The sequence below is a fragment of the Ammodytes marinus genome, assembly GCF_949987685.1.
Source record: "Ammodytes marinus genome assembly, chromosome: 13".
NCBI lineage: Eukaryota > Metazoa > Chordata > Actinopteri > Uranoscopiformes > Ammodytidae > Ammodytes > Ammodytes marinus.
The window spans coordinates 22,285,642-22,304,694 of NC_137217.1; the positions used below are offsets into that span (position 1 = coordinate 22,285,642).

The 19,053-nt window shown below is 41.1% G+C and overlaps 2 protein-coding genes across 2 annotated transcripts; one reads left to right on the forward strand and one right to left on the reverse strand.

Annotated features, from left to right (window-relative positions):
- Nucleotides 1–1,264: 1,264 nt before the first annotated feature.
- flot1b (flotillin 1b) lies at nucleotides 1,265–12,154 on the reverse strand. Its single transcript, XM_080039045.1, has 13 exons — nucleotides 12,027–12,154; nucleotides 11,103–11,163; nucleotides 7,738–7,813; nucleotides 7,138–7,228; nucleotides 5,703–5,846; nucleotides 5,440–5,559; nucleotides 4,963–5,058; nucleotides 4,715–4,867; nucleotides 4,343–4,524; nucleotides 4,203–4,248; nucleotides 3,791–3,928; nucleotides 2,903–3,067; nucleotides 1,265–2,813 (listed from the first exon to the last, which is right to left on the reverse strand). The coding sequence occupies exons 2-13, from the start codon at nucleotides 11,143–11,145 to the stop codon at nucleotides 2,787–2,789; spliced, it is 1,281 nt and encodes a 426-aa protein (XP_079895171.1). The 5' UTR covers nucleotides 11,146–11,163; nucleotides 12,027–12,154; the 3' UTR covers nucleotides 1,265–2,786.
- Nucleotides 12,155–14,541: 2,387 nt separating this feature from the next.
- tubb5 (tubulin, beta 5) lies at nucleotides 14,542–18,960 on the forward strand. Its single transcript, XM_080039899.1, has 5 exons — nucleotides 14,542–14,674; nucleotides 17,115–17,223; nucleotides 17,450–17,560; nucleotides 17,662–17,906; nucleotides 18,031–18,960. Exons 1-5 carry the CDS (start codon nucleotides 14,618–14,620, stop codon nucleotides 18,841–18,843), a joined length of 1,335 nt encoding a protein of 444 aa, XP_079896025.1. The 5' UTR covers nucleotides 14,542–14,617; the 3' UTR covers nucleotides 18,844–18,960.
- Nucleotides 18,961–19,053: the final 93 nt, after the last annotated feature.

A 19,053-nucleotide genomic window follows, 5' to 3' on the forward strand; every position in this document is an offset into this window, starting at 1 on the left:
GCTTTAACTGGCGATTGTCGTCATTATTAATTGATCTACGGATTGTTTGTTAGAGTGATCATATGGTCTATAACACATTGGAGACTGGAGTTGTGTGTGTGAATGTATTTGGCCTATGTATGTATTTATACTATATAAACTCACCGGCTACTTTATTAGGTACAGCGGTTGATTTTCTTGTTAACACATAACTTATCAGCCAATCACATGTCAGCAACTAAATGCATTTAGGCATGTAGACCTGGACGGGACAACTTATTGAGGTTGAAACCGAGCAACAGAATGGGAAGGAAAGGGGTTTTAAGTGACTTTGAACATGGCAATGTTGAGGGAGTCAGGAGGGCTGGTATGAGTATTTCATAAACTGCTGATCTACTGGGATTTTCACTCTAATCCATCTCTAGGGTTTACAGAGAATGGTCCGAAAAAGAAAAAATATCCAGTGAGTGACATTTGTGTGGATGTAAAATGCCTTGTTGAAGTCAGAGGTCAATGGAGGATGGACATACTACTACATCTAGTTTGAAATGATAGAAAGGCAACAGTAACTCAAATAACCACTCGTTACAACCAGGGTATGCAGAATACCATCTCTGAACGCAAAGCACGACCAACCTTGAAGCAGATTGGCTACAGCAACAGAAACCCCACCGGGTGCCACTCCTGTCAGCTAAAAACAGGACAATGAGGCAACAATTCTCACAGGATCACCAATATTGGACAATAGAAGATTGAAAAATCATACCTGGTCCGATTAGTCTTGATTTCAGTTGTGACATTCAGATAGCAGGTTCAGAATTTGGCGTTAACAACATGAAAGTATTGATCCATCCTGCCGTGCACCATCAACCATGCCATGTTCAAAGTCACCTAAACCCCCTTTCTCCTCCATTCTGATGCTCGGTTTGACTTCAGTACATTGTCTTGACCATGTCTAAATGCATTAAATTGCTGCCCTGTGATTGGCTGATAAGCTTTTAGTTTTTATAAGCCATTGAACAGGTGTACCTAATAAAGTGGCGATGAGTGTATATATAAATGAATTTCCCAGAAAAAAGCTGCATACCTTCAAATAGCTTGTTTTGTAAGACTAATAGTCCAATACTGAAAGATACAAATCAATTTCTCCATAGGTTACTCAAATAGTTGCCGATTACGATTAATATTCTGTAAATCTTTAATCCTGCTACATGGTCTTAAATATAATTTCATCCACTTCAATGTAACCTGATGGGGAGGGGAAACGGACATTAACAGGTTTCAGTCACAATATACTTTATTGTCTACAGAACACTTCACTACAGATAAATCTTGAATATTTGACTCGTTTACAACATTCACTTTACGTAAAATCTGCTTAATTCCTCTTGAAGGATAGACATGCAACAGCACATTAGTAAGATTAGTCAAAGATAAGTCAGAAGAACATATAAAAGTTATACAAACTGATTTGGCTTTCGTCTACAGCCGTAGATGGATACGGCCAATGGCTTATGATGATCAGTTGCATACATGGAAATTTTACCTGACAGAAGTGTAAAGGTCATAACAAAAGAACCTCACCGTTGAGGAGTTCTGACCAGGCACTTGGCGATAACAAAATGCATAAGGCATAGCAGCTATAAAATGTATGAATCCTCTGAAGAAGTGAAGAGGGGAAGAAAATGAAACTGAACAGTCCTTGAAAACCTCACAATTGGGAGAAAAAGCTAAAATCAGCCAACATCTATAATATCCTGCATCACATTATCATGGAAAATCAGAAAACCAAATAAAAAAAATTACAAATGATACTATCTCCCATATGTCAGTATAAATTTCAGGCAGCAAGCACATCAAAGCGGCAGGCAGGTTAGAGGATTGGTTATTTAGTAGGGGTTCTTCTTAACTCTCAATACAAAAAGGCTGAGACGCTGCAGCACAGTGAAATGTCAACAAATGCATTTTTCCCACCACAACCTACTTTCATTGCAATCAACAGGAAACCCTTTTAAACTTGTTCCCACCAGCCACTTCCTTCCAACTTCATACTAAAACAGAAAAAAAACATCTTCCACTTGAAGTTCAACTGATATGATTTTTGGTACAGTAACAGTCAGTTTCTAGACAGAGACTTGGAGTGAATTATCAACCCCAATGTTATGGTCAAGTGCAGAAAACTATTCAAACGTGATGCAAGGTTGTTTTAATTAAATAATGTAAAACTATGATGACAACAACGATAAGCCCCACACAAAAAGCTCACTAATTAATCAATTGAAAGGCACAAAAAAAAAACACTTTAGAACTATAGTATTATCCAAAATAAAAAGTTAAGAAATTAATAACAGTTAATTGACCTAGTCCATACGCAGACAACATGATTGCAGTGATTCCATTTTCTTTTTCCAAACCAGCACACTGAAAACAACAAATGAAAGGAATTCCTACTTCAAATATCACCAGCTGAAATGGGGGGAGGCATTTGTCTCCTTTTTAAAAAAGTAGCTTCATTGACAAATGTATTCCTTGCAGCTGCTTTTTTCTGTCATCTTCATTGGGAAAGCATTGCAGCTTTGCAATCATGAAAAGATCCAAATGAACCATGTGAAGGAGGACAATAAAAGTATGTTTAGATGGAGGAGGAGTAAGAAAAGAACACGCACAAGTGAAACATGCATGCACACAGACAGGACTGCGGTGATCCGGAGTCTTAATAGTGGTATTAGGCACGAGAAGGAGATGTGGAGCTCCTAGTCTGTATATTAGTGACACCTCTCCTGATTACTTCAACACTCCCTTTCTTCTTAGTGCACAAGGGAGCTCCTTCCTGCCTGTGAACAAAAAGAAACAAAATTACAAACCCGCGCCGGTTGCTCAGTCACATACGATATCTATCTTTTACTCAAATACAGCAGCTTACCTGGGAGATGTCGATTCCAGTGAGTTTCTCCACAGCGCTGGGCAGCCTGGTCATGATATCCAGCACCTCTCCAGCAAGTTTGGCTGCTCCCACCTCAGAGCCGCCACTGGACACCATAGTGATCTTCTTGGCCTCGCACAGTGGCCTGCTGATCGCCTCTGCCATCTGCAGGACAACAGAGAACAGCACAGAGGAATAAATACAGTGGAGGGATAATTCGAAAACGGTTCAAAGAGGAATACTTTAGCAAGACAACATTTAAGGGGATTGAAATCAATCCTACATAGGGGATCTGATTGGATTTAACGGGGTTAAAAAGAGTGAGATTACCTCATTTTGGACTTTTATGATTAGAAAATGTAAAGAAATTGCTAAAAAAGAAAATTAATGACTAATTATGAAACATGAACCTTTTTCTTGAACTGAAAAAGTTGTAGGCCTATGTGTGGCCACGTGTTATTGACGGACACATGACTTCACTGCAACAAGGAAGTGGATCTATTTAAGAAAACGTCAAGGTTGCTTTATGACTAACAATAAAGATTCAGTTTTAGGAAGCCGTGGTTGTGGATATAAAAAAATTATTTGTATGAACAAAGTATTTAGAAATATATATAAAGAAGTGGACAAGCCCACAGAAAAATAATTATGACCATGTAGATAAAACGATAAATTGGCATAACATCAAAAACCTTTTAAAATAAAAAATAAAACAGATACCCAAGGTCCTATATTATGAGGCCATGCTGCGGAAAAAACAAACACGCAAAGGAGTAAAACGGAAAATGATCACCAAAGGATTGCAAGGTTCCATATTCACATTATTTCATCAAACTGCTGTTAACATTTATCTGCATCTACTCATTCATCCATGAGAGTCAGACTGACCAAAGGAAGTTTCTCCAGCAACATGTCCACCATTGCTCCGTCTTTGTACTGCTTGAAGGCCTCGGCCTTCTTGATCATCTGCTCTGCCTCGGCACGACCTTTAGCCTCCAGGGCATAAGCCTCTGCCTCACCTCTCATCTAGACACACACACACACACACACACACACACACACACACACACACACACACACACACACACACACACACACACACACACACACACACACACACACACACACACACACACACACACACACACACACACACACACACACACACACACACACAGAGTGGAGATTAAAATAGAAGTGTACAGTACAATAATAATATTTAGTTAAATGGGAAGAGAAGAGAGAAGAAGAGAAAAGTGCAAAGTTCAGGAAAATGAAGGAAACGTGCGTTAGGACTCACTCTGATGGACTCGGCCTCAGCCTCAGCCTCCATGATAAGCTGCAGGCTGTCAGGGGAGAAGAGAGATTGCAAATCTTTTAACTGTCTACACGCTTTTTTAGAACTATACAACATAAACAGTTATAGTCTGGAATGCTCACCGGCTAGCCTCAGCCAGCCTCTCCAGTCGGTATTTCTCTGCTTCCGCTGGCTTCTTGATTTTGGCCTCCAGCTCCTTCTCTTTGCGGATGATCTCCTGCTCCTGCAGCTGGATCTGCTGTGTGCGCTCCACCACCTGAACCTGCATAGTCTCCTCCTCAATGCGCTGCTTGGTCTTTGCCACCTACACAGAGAAGCAGGAGAAATGACAACACCTCTCAGGCTTTAGTCACTGAAAAGTTATAACACATTATCTACAAGCCGGATTGGTCCTATTAGTACAAACACAAACAGACAGCCTTGGTAAATCTGCGGATGAGGTGTGAACAAGGTAAACGGACAATTAAATAGCCACAAAAGATGAGACCATGTACCTGAAGCTGATAGGCCATTTCTGACTCAGCCTTCTTGGTGTTGACCTCAATGTCATAGGCTGCCTTTTTCAGCTCGTAGTCTCTCTGGGCTTTTGCCATCTCAATCTCATTCTTGTACTGAGCGGAAACCTTCTCTTGCATCGCGTGGGCTTCCTGTGTACAGAATGACAACGATTATTCTCATCTTCAGATTATCCATATGAGCACGGAGCAGGCAGTGTGACAGGGATAACGAAAATAAGCTTTACCCTCATGACAGAATCTCGTTTGTACTGAGCCTCTCCGATCCGGGCGTCCTTCTGCACCTGGGCTGTTCTGGCTTTACCGAGAGAGTGAAGGTAATCCTGGAGGGAGAGAGAGAGAAAGAGATGGAGATGGAGAGAGAGAGAGAGAGGGAGAGAGGGAGAGAGAGAGAGAGAAAGAGAGAGAGAGAGAGAGAGGCAATCAAAAACAACAGGTGGGTTGGTTGCCACTGTAGCACTTAAGACCTAATTCATCACCAAAGTCCCAGAGCATTTGCGGGTGAGTCAGAGAGAGCGAGTCAATATTATTCATCAAAGTGCAATACCAGAGGAAATCATGGGAGACGAAAAGCTTTTATAAAAAAGATACAGGATCACAATTACACCTATTGCTACAGTAATAAGGGTTTGGAGTGGTGTTTGATCATCATCAGAATCTTGTAATTAGTCAAAAAAAGAACTCCAACAACAGACATAAGGTACCTGATCATCGTGAACGTCTTTGAGCGTATAGCTCACAACACCAATCCCCATGTTGACCAGGTCAGATGAGGCCACCTTAAAGACCTGCTCGGAGAACTTCTTACGGTCCTGATAGATCTCCTACAGACAGACATTTTCATGACAGATATTGCATACTGTATGTGGGCATTCACTTTGTTGTGTATTATTCATTAACATAAAGCTTCAAATTTGTAATGGGTGGAAAAAAATGCAAAGCAAATGCATTTTGTCTGTGCACTAACCTCCACGGTCAAATGGGCAATGATGGCTCTCTGGTGTCCCTCCAGTGTTTCTAGTGCAATCGTGGAAACCTCTGCCTCAGACTTGCCCATAAACATTTGGCAGGCGGTGGCCAACATCTCCTTGTTCTGGCCCTGGATCTTCACCTGGAAAAAAAAGGAAATGAAGTAAAGAAGTGAGTAGAAGGTTGGTTCTTTTTAATAATACTTTTCACTTATCTAAAACATGCGACTTGTTATAAGTATAACCAATGGCTCCTTTAATTTTTACCTATGGGTACGTCTCATTGACTCTCTCCATTTAGCCTGAGACCTTTTCAAGGGTCATAACTCTATCACATAGTTACCAGTGGTGAATGACCTCAAAATGAGAAGAATAAGCAAGCTGTTGTGGTTTACATAAAAGTATTAATGAGTCTTTTGCTCTGCCAAAATCATAAAATCCTTAAAATACTGTGTGGAAAGCTTGTTGAATCCATTTCATAAAAGGTCTGATTGTAATTAAAGCCACTACGAGTAACATTGTCCGTTGGCGGCCCCTTTGGACAAAAGCGGTAGTATTTTTACGACGCACGCCAGCTGTCGTGAAGCTGTTTTCTAGCTTGTGCCGGGCGTGCGAGATTCAAATGATCAGGAAGCAATATAGTGCATGTTCGTGTGTTGAAAGTGTGAGGGCACCGGACTCTTTTCGGCTCCGTGAGAGTGGTTAGTGACACAGCATCAACTAATGCCAGTCAGTGCTGCACACACCTGATTGCAATGAGTTGATGCAGTGTCACCTCTCACGGAGCTGAAAGATTCCGTGTCCTCACACAAAGCGAATGAACGAGAGACGGCAGTTAGTATGGATCACGATGAGGTAATGTGTTTATGTTGTTGTAAATAATGACTATTTCAGATGAATGATGGTCATCTGATGATGCTGGTGAGGCAAAGTAAACTTTGTTTTAGTAGGCTACCGCTCATTCATTTAGGAGTAAACACTGCAGTCTAGTTCGCTCGTATACGTTGCTTGGCAACGCCCTCCCGCTCGTCTATCACTCTCCCTTTTAGCTTTTCTTCATTGCATTTTCTTTTTTTTCTTTGATGGTTCAGCCCCGTTATCAGTAATTATGACGTCAAATAACTGTCTCAAACAAGGCTCCCGCTCCCCTTCCCTCACCTGGAGGGATAGGCTTCTCAAATCGCGTTGCTGCGCCACACTGAAATCTGCGACCAATACGGATATGTGACCATAGAGCCTGCACATGCGAAAATCGGACTGGGTGTAGGACCAGACCAAAAGCAGTAATAAAAACTATATAAAAACGTCTTTCTTTGCACTGATGGTCTCGTTTGCTGTTAAAATGTATGATTATGAGAGGAAACATGAGGCTGTTTAAAAGATATTTAAATGTTACTCGTAGCTGCTTTAAGTCTTCCAATTTTCATAGCATACCTGTGCAATGCCAGTGACGGAGATAGGGACACCATGACGGGTGTAGACTTTGTCACTTTTCACGTTCAGGGTAAGAGTGTTGAGCGTGATCCTGAGAAGAAATGGAATAAAATAAAACAATTAGTGGAAATGGATGGGATAATAACAAATAGCAAAATATAAAAAAATAAAAAAAAGCATAGCAAAAGACAGACATGGGAATTTAAGTCTACCATCAGTACCAAAGACATAAGGACACAATTGGATACAACATTCAGAAATCTTAAACACATGTCTCTTCAATTAAAAGTAGTAACTAGGGTTGCAAAATTTTACTTAATGTATTGAATGGGTGGGGTCAGACAGATGAGTAATATTTTACTCAACATTAATCGTTTTGTTGTTCAGTGAAATTATTGATTGTTCATAAAATAATCAAAACTTGATAAAGTTCTACATACAAATAAATCTGTTGAATGTTCCCATGGAAAGTTTCCGGAAATTTGCCGGAACCCTTGTTTGTTGAACAACACTGAATATCTTATATATTTCGGACTTAAGACAGTACAGATAGTTAAGTTAAGAGAGATCGACACTCTGATAATAGAAGATTAGAATCACCTCTGGATCTTCTGAACACACGGTAAGACAAACACTCTTCCTCCAGCAACCATTAGAGGAGGTGAACGGCCAAAGCCTTCAAGGGGGAAAGAGAAGGGGGAGACACCAAAACATAATCATTCCACAACACCGTTCAGTAACTTATAGCTAGTTAGTCAGTTAGAGTAACTCTGTGTCAGGGGCATAGTTCAACTTGCAAGCCTGTGTTACCACAATACAGGGTAAATGCGATGTTATCATCACAGCTGGAAAAGTCCTAGTGACAATGGTCATTGCTCAATATCCTCTCAGTGTTTCCCCCAGGTTCACACAGCAGCGGCGCCCCGCCGCTGCTATATTTTTCCCGCCGCTGCTATAAAAATAATTTGCATATCAATTTAGGTTCTGCATTATCTGGTTATGTGTTATGTAGCTAAGGTTAGCTAGCTGCTGATAGCCCATCCCTTTTGTTTCTAGTGGTGGCTTTGCATTGCATTACCAATGTAAACTGTCATAAATAATTTACACCGGTGCTGGGTCATGATTCCTAAAAAAAATATTAGATTCCATAATAGCTTTCTTAACCCATTGATGACGGCTGCTGCGCGATGCCACATTGTATCTCCTGCCTGATGCTGCATCATGCAGCATTGTTACTTTATCTAATTTTCATGGCGTGCGCAACATAGAATGCACCGTCATTGGTTCAAATATACATGAGGTGGGTTTTGTTGATTTTTTAAGACCACGTGACCACCCAAAAAATGTGTTGTTTGCAGAAAATTACGCCAATCAAAAAATGAATAAATAGGCCTAAATAATAATAAATAAAATACGCCAGCTGTGTCGGCGATAGTGTATTACAGAACAGTTAGTGGCGTTCGGAGCGCAGAATCAAGGTCTACTATAGGCTACTGACGAAAATCACACAACACATTGCATCTATTTATTAACAATATTTATGAATTTAGGCTATATTTTGCTGCTCCAACTCAAATTCAGCCCAGCCAGGCGATAGTTAAGTTTCAGTTTCGTTTTCATCTCCGTAGTATACAGCCGTTTGGACCAGCTGAGTCAGTCTGCGTTCCAGTTGTACTGGGAAATCGGATTTATGGTGCCAGTGATAACTGAACTAAATAATAAAATAAAGCTATCTCCTCCTTCCTATATCTATCTATCTTTATCCCTTCACTACACACTCAGTCACTACTATCCATGCTTAAAGGAAGCAGGATTATAAACTCGTTTAGCACATTATTTTTAAATATTTTATATTATTTATTCTTTTTTTTCTCCCCCATCTAATTTTGACGATTTTTTGAAAAATGTGTTGGTTTGTAAGCGCTAAGGGAGCATGTTTAAATAAAACCTGTGAACCTTAACTTTTAAATTTATTTTATTTCATGTTTCTATGTGCTACACAGGCTTAGATATTAAGGTTTTGGTAGACTTTACAATTCATACTATTTGACCATTAAGGACATGCATCCTAGATTGCCATAGTCATCAATGGGTTAATGAACCTGAATGTTGTCTTCTCCTTCACAGAAAAAAAATAAATTTCCACTAAATTGATTCTAGAAAAGGCACAGATCGGTGGATTTTTATCCACCAGAATGCAGGAAATTAAGTGTTAAATTCAAATTTTTCTGGGGGGTGCCCCCATACCCCCACCTATAAATTGTACCCCCAAATGTTGAAACAAAACCTAGCCTATATGCCCTGTACGCAGGTTGTTTTACAATATATTCATATGTTGTTATTACTTTTTGGATTAAAAAGAAGGCATGTCGGTAAACTACATGTCTGGCCCTTAGTGTGATTATCGTATTGTACAGTGGCCCTTTGTGAAAATGAGTTTGACACCCTTGGTCTAATTGATATTTCCTACATTCTAACGACATCACTGCAGCACACATATTCTTATAGTCCAGGTTGTGGCCCGAATAAATGATGTTCATAGCTTGACTGCTGTGCGTTAAAGGGGTGATGAATGCAATCTTAATAAGAGAATAAATCCAGGCGAACCAAAACATCTCAAAAATAGCTCAGGGGCTGGGGTTAATAGGGTTAAACTTGTTTAAGAAGCAGCATCAATTATCCTATCTATAGTAATACACAAGACTCCTTGAATGGGATTTAAGTGCATATTCTCCTCTCAAAGTGCACCAGATTCATGCATTCAAATTTAAAGGGTACAAAAAACTTTCGGCCGGGGGGGCATGCCCCCGGACCCCCCTAGAGGGTTCGGGGGACCACACCACCGCTGCTGAAAAAAATCCTGCGGGAAACACTGGGTACGTTCCAATACCCGTTCAACAGGCCCTCGTTCACTTTCCCTAGGCACTTGCCCTCGGGGGAATCCCCGCTGCCATCTTAAGTGTCGTTCCAATAGTCTGGAAACTGAAGTGAACTTCGTGAGATGGACCCTCGGAGGGCTGAGTGATCAAGTCAACATGGATGGTCACTCCGAGGTGGATATCACCCACAGTGCATTGCAGTTCGTCTTCTTCTTCTTCTCCTTTTATTTTCCGGTAGACTGTATGCTTTTAGGGACATCGCGGCCACCCGCAGGACAAATATATATATATAAATATATTCCAAAACGCCTCAATTAGGCTATCCTATTTCCATACGAACAATCCAGTGAATGTATTGCAGTTTACACATTGCTGCTATAACACCGATGGCTGCCAATTAGAGGACTATTTAAAACAAATGTTTTTGGTTGAAAGTATAAATAAGAAAATATGTCGGAGCAAACTATTTACATGTGTAAGTAACAATATCTTGATAATCTGAGTTACCGTGTCGAAATTCAATGTTTGTTATGCTATGGAAATGGCTTTCTGCAACATAGGCTACCTTAGCAGAATGTTATAATTCTGTATTATTTGCATTCAGATTTACCTATGTAACTGACGGTCCATTGCGACTACAAGGGCAAGTGGGCAAGTGGGTTCCATTTAAATCCTCCGCTCCTCCCCCGCCCAGTCTCCCTCCGCTCTCCAAGTTCCCTCCGTGCAACGTATGCTGTTACGTCATGCCAAGGGCTGAGAGTAAATGAACAAGGGGAAGTGCAACTACTATTGGAATGCAGGGACTGCCTCTTGTCACAAGATATAATATGATGATTGAATGGCTCATGTGATACTGTTCCACTGTGTAAACAAATCTTGTCAAGTCAAGTCTACAGTGTGAATATGAAGCAATACATAGTGCAGTGATCTGCTGAAACAAGTCCTTAACGACATTACATTATGATAGCTGCTGCAGTGCTCCATTATCCAAAAGGTCATATGCTGGCTTTCCAAACATCCTGTGCTATTGTCAGTTAGTAAACCATGGATTCAAGAGATGAAGCCGAGAGAAAACAAACGTCTTACCAGACACCACCATGGCTTCGTTAGGTCCACATGTGTAAAACATCTTGATTCCTGTTTGAAGCTGAATAAATAAATACATAAATGCAAGACCTTTACAAAGTGTAAACGTTACAAATAAAATACATTATGGTAAAAAAGTCAGAATCATATTTTCAAGGATTTTACTGAGGCATTTACATTACTGTTGTATAGGAAAAGGTCAAATTAGAAAAACTAATATATTGGATATATGAAATTAGAAAGCTGAATATAGCCTACCAAAGTATATACTTATTTCTGTAATGTACAAAACGTTCACTAATAAACGTAATAGACCAATACACAGTCAATTATATAGCCCCACAACAAAACTAGAATGTTTTTACGCCAATGGGCCTATATATTTTTGGCATTCGGGTGAATCATAAAATGAAATTATATTAAAATTAATACATTTGCTCTACATTAAGCGTCATAATATCAAGGGTTTGCTATGGGATTTGGAAACCTGTCTGTGTCAATCATTCAATTAAGCCTCCATGATTTTTTCCAGTAAAGCAGGCGCAGCTCCACCCCTCATAACAACCCCCAACACCAGGGCGGTGTGAAAAGGCTACAACTTGTATTTCCACAACAAACACAAAACATATCGCGCAATGTGTTATCGAACGGTAGTAATAGCGACAGAAACACACCCTAGCTCTTAGAACAATTTCAGACAGTCAGTGTATTAAACATAAAACCGAATAACGGTCTGCAAACACAGCTAGCTCGCATGCTAACGCTAGCTAGCCGATTAAAAGACTGGAAAATTTGTCGTAGGTCGCAAACGTCACTACGCCTGTGGAAAACAGTCCAGTGTTTATAATAACGTTACAGCTACTGGCTTACCACGGCTAAACGTCAGCGATGAAACATACAGGGCCTATCGTTTCGGTAACTTACCAATCTCCGTGCAATACAGAAAAGCAACGCTGTTTGGATAAGGTATAGCACGATTTTCTGTTGCTATAGCCAGACAGAGTCGTTTCCCGTCGACTGGAATGACAAAAATGTCTTTTAGGTGAAGGAAGTGTGCACTGACCACGCCCATCCTCACTACAACGATGACGTATTCTGTCGTCATCTAGTGGTTGATGGTGGTAGGTGCACATCCACAATCTATCTATCTATCTATCTATCTATCTATCTATCTATCTATCTATCTATCTATCTATCTATCTATCTATCTATCTATCTATCTATCTATCTATCTATCTATCTATCTATCTATCTATCTATCTATCTATCTATCTATCTATCTATCTATCTATCTATCCACTATATCTATTCTAATTCTTTCCACTGCACCGTTCTGACTTAAAGTCTCATTTTACCATGAGGTAAGAATACTTTTTAATTTAACCTAACCACACTATGTATCAGTAATAAACATATAATTATTAATTAAAAGAGAAAAAAGTGTATTCAATAGAAAGATATAGGCTATTCAATATGGTTTTCATATGTTGATTTCCCGTCTCCTCTCATTGCCCAAGGCATCACTTACCAGCTGTCCCAGCAAAGTCTGCGGCCCAGCCCGAAATCTACATTCTCAAATAGTAAAGAGTACATGTCACACAAAACACATAATTACAGGTCCAGAATGTTGATTATCAGGTGTATGTTGTGGTTTTAAAAACTAAAATAGTGGCCCATGAATTACATTGCACAAGATGTCATTTGAACTATCATAGCAAAATATAATTTTTTATTAAATAGTGTCTGTTGCATGTGATTGATGCACAAAAAAGACAGCAAAATATATAAGTCAATTACATTATTGCGACGTAGTCTTATTACTCTAAGACTCAGTTGTACACTGTGAGAAATCAAAGGTATTAAAAACACAAATTTAAACATAGCCTACTTTCTTTCAAGCTGTTTATGTCACCTGAGTACTATTCCATATAAATAAAAACCATCCAGCAGCAGAGATAGTTCATGCTCTTTATTCTAGTTCAGTTCATATTCTCTAATCCACTATGAAAACTCTTGAATGCTCCTGTTTTCATTACTGTCTGATGGGAGTTTGGAATCGGGCCCTGGCACGCCAAACCTATCCACTTTGTCCAGACGTCAACCGTCAAGCCCAGGAGTTTTGCCACAGACGTAGGGGGTCTTTGAAGCCTTTCAGTCAAGAATGAGTGGAGCCATTTTCCAAGGCCTCTTCCATCAGTGTAGTAAGCCTCGATAGCAGTTATCTGACATCGTACTAGCGGGTCGTATTATAAACCTAAGCATTTAACACATAGTTGGTTAACTTATAACTTAACTTATCACAAGCTGAAGTCTGTTGGTAAGAGAATTTTAACTAATTGTCATAGTAATCCATCTCGTAAAGTATGGCATTGTGTCCGGGAGGCCTGTAACAATAGATGGTAACCTTTATGCTTCGTAATAAAAACATATATCCATTAAAAATATACCTGTCAGCTCGCTTTTTATGGCAATAGCCCACACAAATACAGACATATCCAAATCTCCAAAACTACAGAACAGCAGCTTAATGAACATTGTGGTGAGATTGTTTTCCCAAATGCTTCTTCCATGCAACAAGTTGAAAAAGTATTTGAGATGTTAAGAAAAAAAAATGACATAAGCATCTACATTTCCATGACAACATGGTTGAACTCTATCTGTAGATGAGAATTTGATTTGATTTCACTTAATTAAATTTTTCTGAAACGTGTCTTGTGTGTGTCAATGGGTACATTGTCAAATAACAAAACACAACATAAACATTTACCACACGGTAGGTCTACTGTATATCAAATCAGACTTTGTGATTAACAGTTTGCAGTTTCATTGCTTGCTTTCACATCTGGTTCTGGTCATACACACTGTGTATGCTATCTTCATGTCACACCTGTGTAGGCTACATGAAGATAGCATACACTGGATGCAATGCACCAGAGCTCATCCATACATCGTAAATATCATTTAATATGACAAAAACTGCAGAAACGCTTTTAAAAGTATCCTTGTGGTGAGATAATGGTGGTGAGCTTGAGCTGTCTGAGCCCATCTTGTCTCTGGCTTGAAACAGAATTGTCTGCCATGTGTGTCCTTTGCAGACAGTGCTAGCTAGAGTAAGGAGAGTCATTTAAAACCATGGACATGAAAAACTGCTGATTTGTTACCACGCTGTGCCCTGTAGCCTACACCTCACTGGGCGTTTCTGGACACCAGCTGGTAAAACCCTGGTCTATCTAACCTTCTTTAATTTTCACTCCTATGCCTGCAGCTACAGCAGCGCCCCTCCTCATCCCGGTTCTCGGGTCTGGGGGCCAGCCGTCTTAGTCTTAGCCAATCCCCGTCTTGCAGCAGCTGGGTCTGGGGTCTAGCCACGCCCACTCCCCGGCTCAAGTCTCGGTCTGGATGCGCTCCAGCATTATAAAAGCTTTGTCCATCGCTGTCACACAAGTCTGCGCCCCGGCTCCTGGTGCCTGTCGACTAACGTTTCTGCTCGTCTTTGATAAACTTTAGCATCAACAATGAGGGAAATCGTGCACATCCAGGCCGGCCAGTGTGGTAACCAGATCGGTGCTAAGGTAAGAACATAGAATTGTTGAGCTTTTTTTTAGGCTACACATAGGCCTAATGACATTCTCCTCTTAACTGATAAAAAAAGACTCAAAAGGCTTATGGAACAGAGCCAACATTATTTCAATGTATGCAGCTGATTGTTTAATTATGTGTGAAGCCAAAGGAGTTCTCTTGTTCTTTTGTGCATGGATAAAAAAAACAGTCCTTAAAATATTATACATTGGTGTAGGCTATTCAAAGACATCATGAATCAGAGAATATCACTCTAAAAAGTAAAAGCCCATTGTGGACTTTAACTTCTTTGTGCTTCAATGTCTGGATCTTGTGCACTGCAGTAACTGGTGGTTGGGTGGGTGTGGAGCGACGGAGTCTATTCTTCACTTGTGAGAGCCCCCTTCAGTCAGTGCACTCCTCTGGGTTCTTTGTCTAGCACAGGCAGATATGGCTGGTATTATAGACAATGAGTACAAACTATGGGATGGAAGGCCTAGTTACCCCCCCCCCCCCCCCTCAACCCACACCCCACCTCTAATGGCTGATGGATCAATAGCTCATATTGATCCGATTTTATTTCTGCAGGCAGTGGTTGCAGGCTGGTTAGAATGCAAGGGAGCTGTTGAAAGGGTGTGGCGTGGATAATTGGTGAAGAAAGAGCTGTTCCCTTTAGAAAGACAGCTCATTAACATTTATCTGAGACATCAGCTGTGCTTTTAGAAAGGGAATACACACACATACTTGCTTTTGTCCTATTATATGATTCAAAGGCATTTGCTATATTCTTGCAGTCTTCCTCACAAGTGCAATAGGCAGGCTACACCAATACATCAACCACCCAGTCTTTACAGTAGTTATTTCAGTCTGCAGTCTGCTCCAGGACAAGTCTTCTTGGCCCCATTATTAACCCTGTCTCATTAACCTCCCTTTTCTTTCTACAACAGATCATTTGCCACAGACAGCATATGCTTAAGTGGGACATCTCGAAAACGCACAGGAATCTTGACTCGGCATTCAAATATGGTTTGGAGACCATATTATCAATTGCCCACATTATTATAGAATACGTCATTATCGTAGCAATGCTCCGCTGGCTGAGATTTAAATGTCCAGCCAAAGCAGGGTCTGTCTTTGTAATCATTTGGCTTCCCTCTCCTAACCAAATTAGGGATAGGGTGGGGGAGGAATGGAGGAAACAGCTGATGTACAGCAGTAGGTGAAGTCACTGCCCCGTTGACTTATTCTGCACTTGCTGCCAATATCTTGGAGGAATGGCCACAGGAAATATACACATATATATCCTATATCTCGATCGATATCATATATATCGATTTTTTAAATAGCAGTTGCATCATAGAATGCCAACTGCATTAAATAATGTACGTATTGGAGTTAAGTCATACTTTTTTAAGTATAGAGTTTAATTTCTGTCTTTGTGTTTGCCCAATACGGCGTTAAAATAATTACTGGTGGCCTGGCACTGAGGATCCCATTTTGTTTCCATTCCCCCAGGACTCATTGACTCAGATGTCCAGTGGATATGATTGACAGAATTGCTGAAGGGCTACATTGTGATGAATTGGGTCAGGGTGTGGCATTGCTTTCCTGCTTATTGTCCTCATTCTTTCACTATTATTTCCAATCTTTGCTGGTCGCCATCTAATATGTAGTAAAATAAATTTTACTGTCTTTGATTTCATTTATTTATTTCGGTTCTGTAGTTATTTTTTTTCTCAACCCTTTTGTTTTTCTCTTTCTCCCGCTGTGATCCCCCACATATTAAGGTCACTTGGTCATTTTTGTTTTACATGGTTACACTTATTTGAATGACATGATAGCAGCTGACTCCCAGTCTCTTAAGCCGCAATACAGACACTTATCCAGATTACTCAAAATCTGTCCTATTGCTGCTGTTAGCAGAAAATCACAGGCTGTGTGAAAAAAAAAAAACTTGAGTTGAAAGATATCACAAAAATGTCTGTCAGGAAATGTCTGCCTGTATATGCAATAGTCAAACCAGCTTATGGGATCTAATGCATACACGCTCTAAGTGTGCGGTCTTTAAAGAGTGCACACAACATGAATACAGATCTGAAGACAATCAGCGTCTTCAGTGTGGTGTGACAGCCTGCTGCAAATGAAATTTATTCTCAGGGTTTGTGGAGTGATCTGTAGCGCCTTTGTGCTCCCTCCACTGAAAGAACTGCCTTCTGCTAAGTCATCAGTTGATGTCTATGGAAACATTAATAGCTGCATTATAGTTAAAGGGTTAAGACATGGCTTGGGGAAAAGGGGAAAAATCTTGTAATTTTCATCACAATTCAAAAATGCAAACCGACTGCTGTTTTCCTCGTTTTAAGTCCACAGTCCCATACCGCAGTGCTAATAGATAGATGTGTGCTTTCTTCGCAAGTAACTGTCATGCGATAACCTCCCATTTTGTTTCTGCAGTTCTGGGAAGTGATCAGCGATGAGCATGGCATCGATCCCACAGGGACGTACCACGGAGACAGTGACCTGCAGCTGGACAGGATCAGTGTCTACTATAATGAGGCCACAGGTTAGCTGCCTTCCCAGTAACTGCTTCATACAGCTTGTACTATTTGAACTAATATCATATAACAAGACATTTGTCATATCTCCTATCTCACGTGGTTTACCTAACATTATTTATCCTGTGTAAAATCCAAGACTGTGGTTTCCTGTCTTACTGAGCTGGTATGTTTTCTCTCCTCTTCTCTTTCTTTCTATCCCCATTTGTTTCCCTTATTCTCTTTCTTGCGAAGGAGGTAAATATGTTCCTCGGGCCATTCTTGTGGACTTGGAGCCTGGAACCATGGACTCTGTAAGGTCTGGACCCTTTGGGCAGATCTTCAGGCCGGACAACTTTGTGTTCGGTAGGTGTACTGAAGTGCTAATACCATGGTACTGAATGACTAATAGCCATTAATGAACAGGGGGAAATAATGTCTCTTTTTGTCTTTCCTTCCCCCTCCAGGTCAGAGCGGTGCTGGAAACAACTGGGCTAAGGGTCACTACACAGAGGGAGCAGAGTTAGTGGATTCGGTCCTGGATGTGGTCCGCAAAGAGTCTGAGAGCTGTGACTGCCTGCAGGGCTTCCAGCTCACCCACTCTCTTGGTGGTGGAACTGGATCCGGTATGGGAACCCTGCTCATCAGCAAGATCCGTGAGGAGTACCCCGACCGTATCATGAACACCTTCAGCGTGGTGCCTTCCCCCAAGGTAACATAACCTTGTGATAGAGCATTCAGATTCAAAGTTCTTCATTTGAGTTCATCTTGCCTTGGGGTTTTATCCTCTATGATCATGAGACTGAAGAGAGAGTGTTTGTGTTTTCTGTCCTCAGGTGTCAGACACAGTGGTTGAGCCTTACAATGCCACCCTGTCAGTCCACCAGCTAGTAGAGAACACAGATGAAACCTACTGCATCGACAATGAGGCCCTCTACGACATATGCTTCCGTACTCTGAAACTGACCACACCCACCTACGGAGACCTCAACCACCTTGTGTCCGCCACCATGAGTGGGGTAACCACCTGCCTGCGCTTCCCCGGTCAGCTCAATGCTGATCTTCGCAAACTTGCCGTCAACATGGTGCCTTTCCCACGTCTGCACTTCTTCATGCCCGGCTTTGCTCCCCTGACCAGCAGAGGCAGCCAGCAGTACCGAGCCCTCACGGTTCCTGAGCTCACCCAGCAGGTGTTCGATGCCAAGAACATGATGGCTGCATGCGACCCACGTCACGGCCGCTACCTTACCGTTGCAGCCGTGTTCCGTGGGCGCATGTCCATGAAGGAAGTCGACGAGCAGATGCTCAACGTCCAGAACAAAAACAGCAGTTACTTCGTCGAATGGATCCCCAACAACGTCAAGACCGCAGTCTGTGACATTCCACCACGTGGCCTCAAGATGGCCGTCACTTTCATCGGCAACAGCACAGCCATCCAGGAGCTGTTCAAGCGCATCTCCGAGCAGTTCACAGCCATGTTCCGTCGTAAGGCCTTCTTGCACTGGTACACCGGTGAAGGTATGGATGAGATGGAGTTCACTGAAGCAGAGAGCAACATGAATGATCTGGTGTCCGAGTACCAGCAGTACCAGGAGGCCACTGCTGAAGAAGAGGGGGAATTTGAGGAAGAGGGTGAAGACGATGGTTGAAGATAAAGATGGGAAAGTCAAGACATCGATGCCAAAACCACAAATACCACAAAGGAAAAAAAAAACATTTTGTCTATAAATGGCTAGAATCTAACTTTAGCATAGGCCTGCATTAGATATCCCTTGTGATTTACTGAAAATAAAGTTGGCAAACAAAACTTGTTGGTGTTTCAATGATGCTTCCATCAAAATCCTTCTTGTGTGTCTGAT

Coding starts and splice junctions, on each gene's coding strand:
- flot1b (XM_080039045.1), bottom strand. CDS start 11,145: ATGTTTTACACATGTGGACCTAACGAAGCCATGGTGGTGTCTG. Junction 7,229..7,737: donor TGTGTTCAGAAGATCCAGAG/GTGATTCTAATC, acceptor ATTTCTTCTCAG/GATCACGCTCAACACTCTTA. Junction 4,868..4,962: donor AACGAGATTCTGTCATGAGG/GTAAAGCTTATT, acceptor TTCTGTACACAG/GAAGCCCACGCGATGCAAGA.
- tubb5 (XM_080039899.1), top strand. CDS start 14,618: ATGAGGGAAATCGTGCACATCCAGGCCGGCCAGTGTGGTAACCAGATC. Junction 14,675..17,114: donor GTAACCAGATCGGTGCTAAG/GTAAGAACATAG, acceptor TTGTTTCTGCAG/TTCTGGGAAGTGATCAGCGA. Junction 17,224..17,449: donor CTACTATAATGAGGCCACAG/GTTAGCTGCCTT, acceptor TTTCTTGCGAAG/GAGGTAAATATGTTCCTCGG.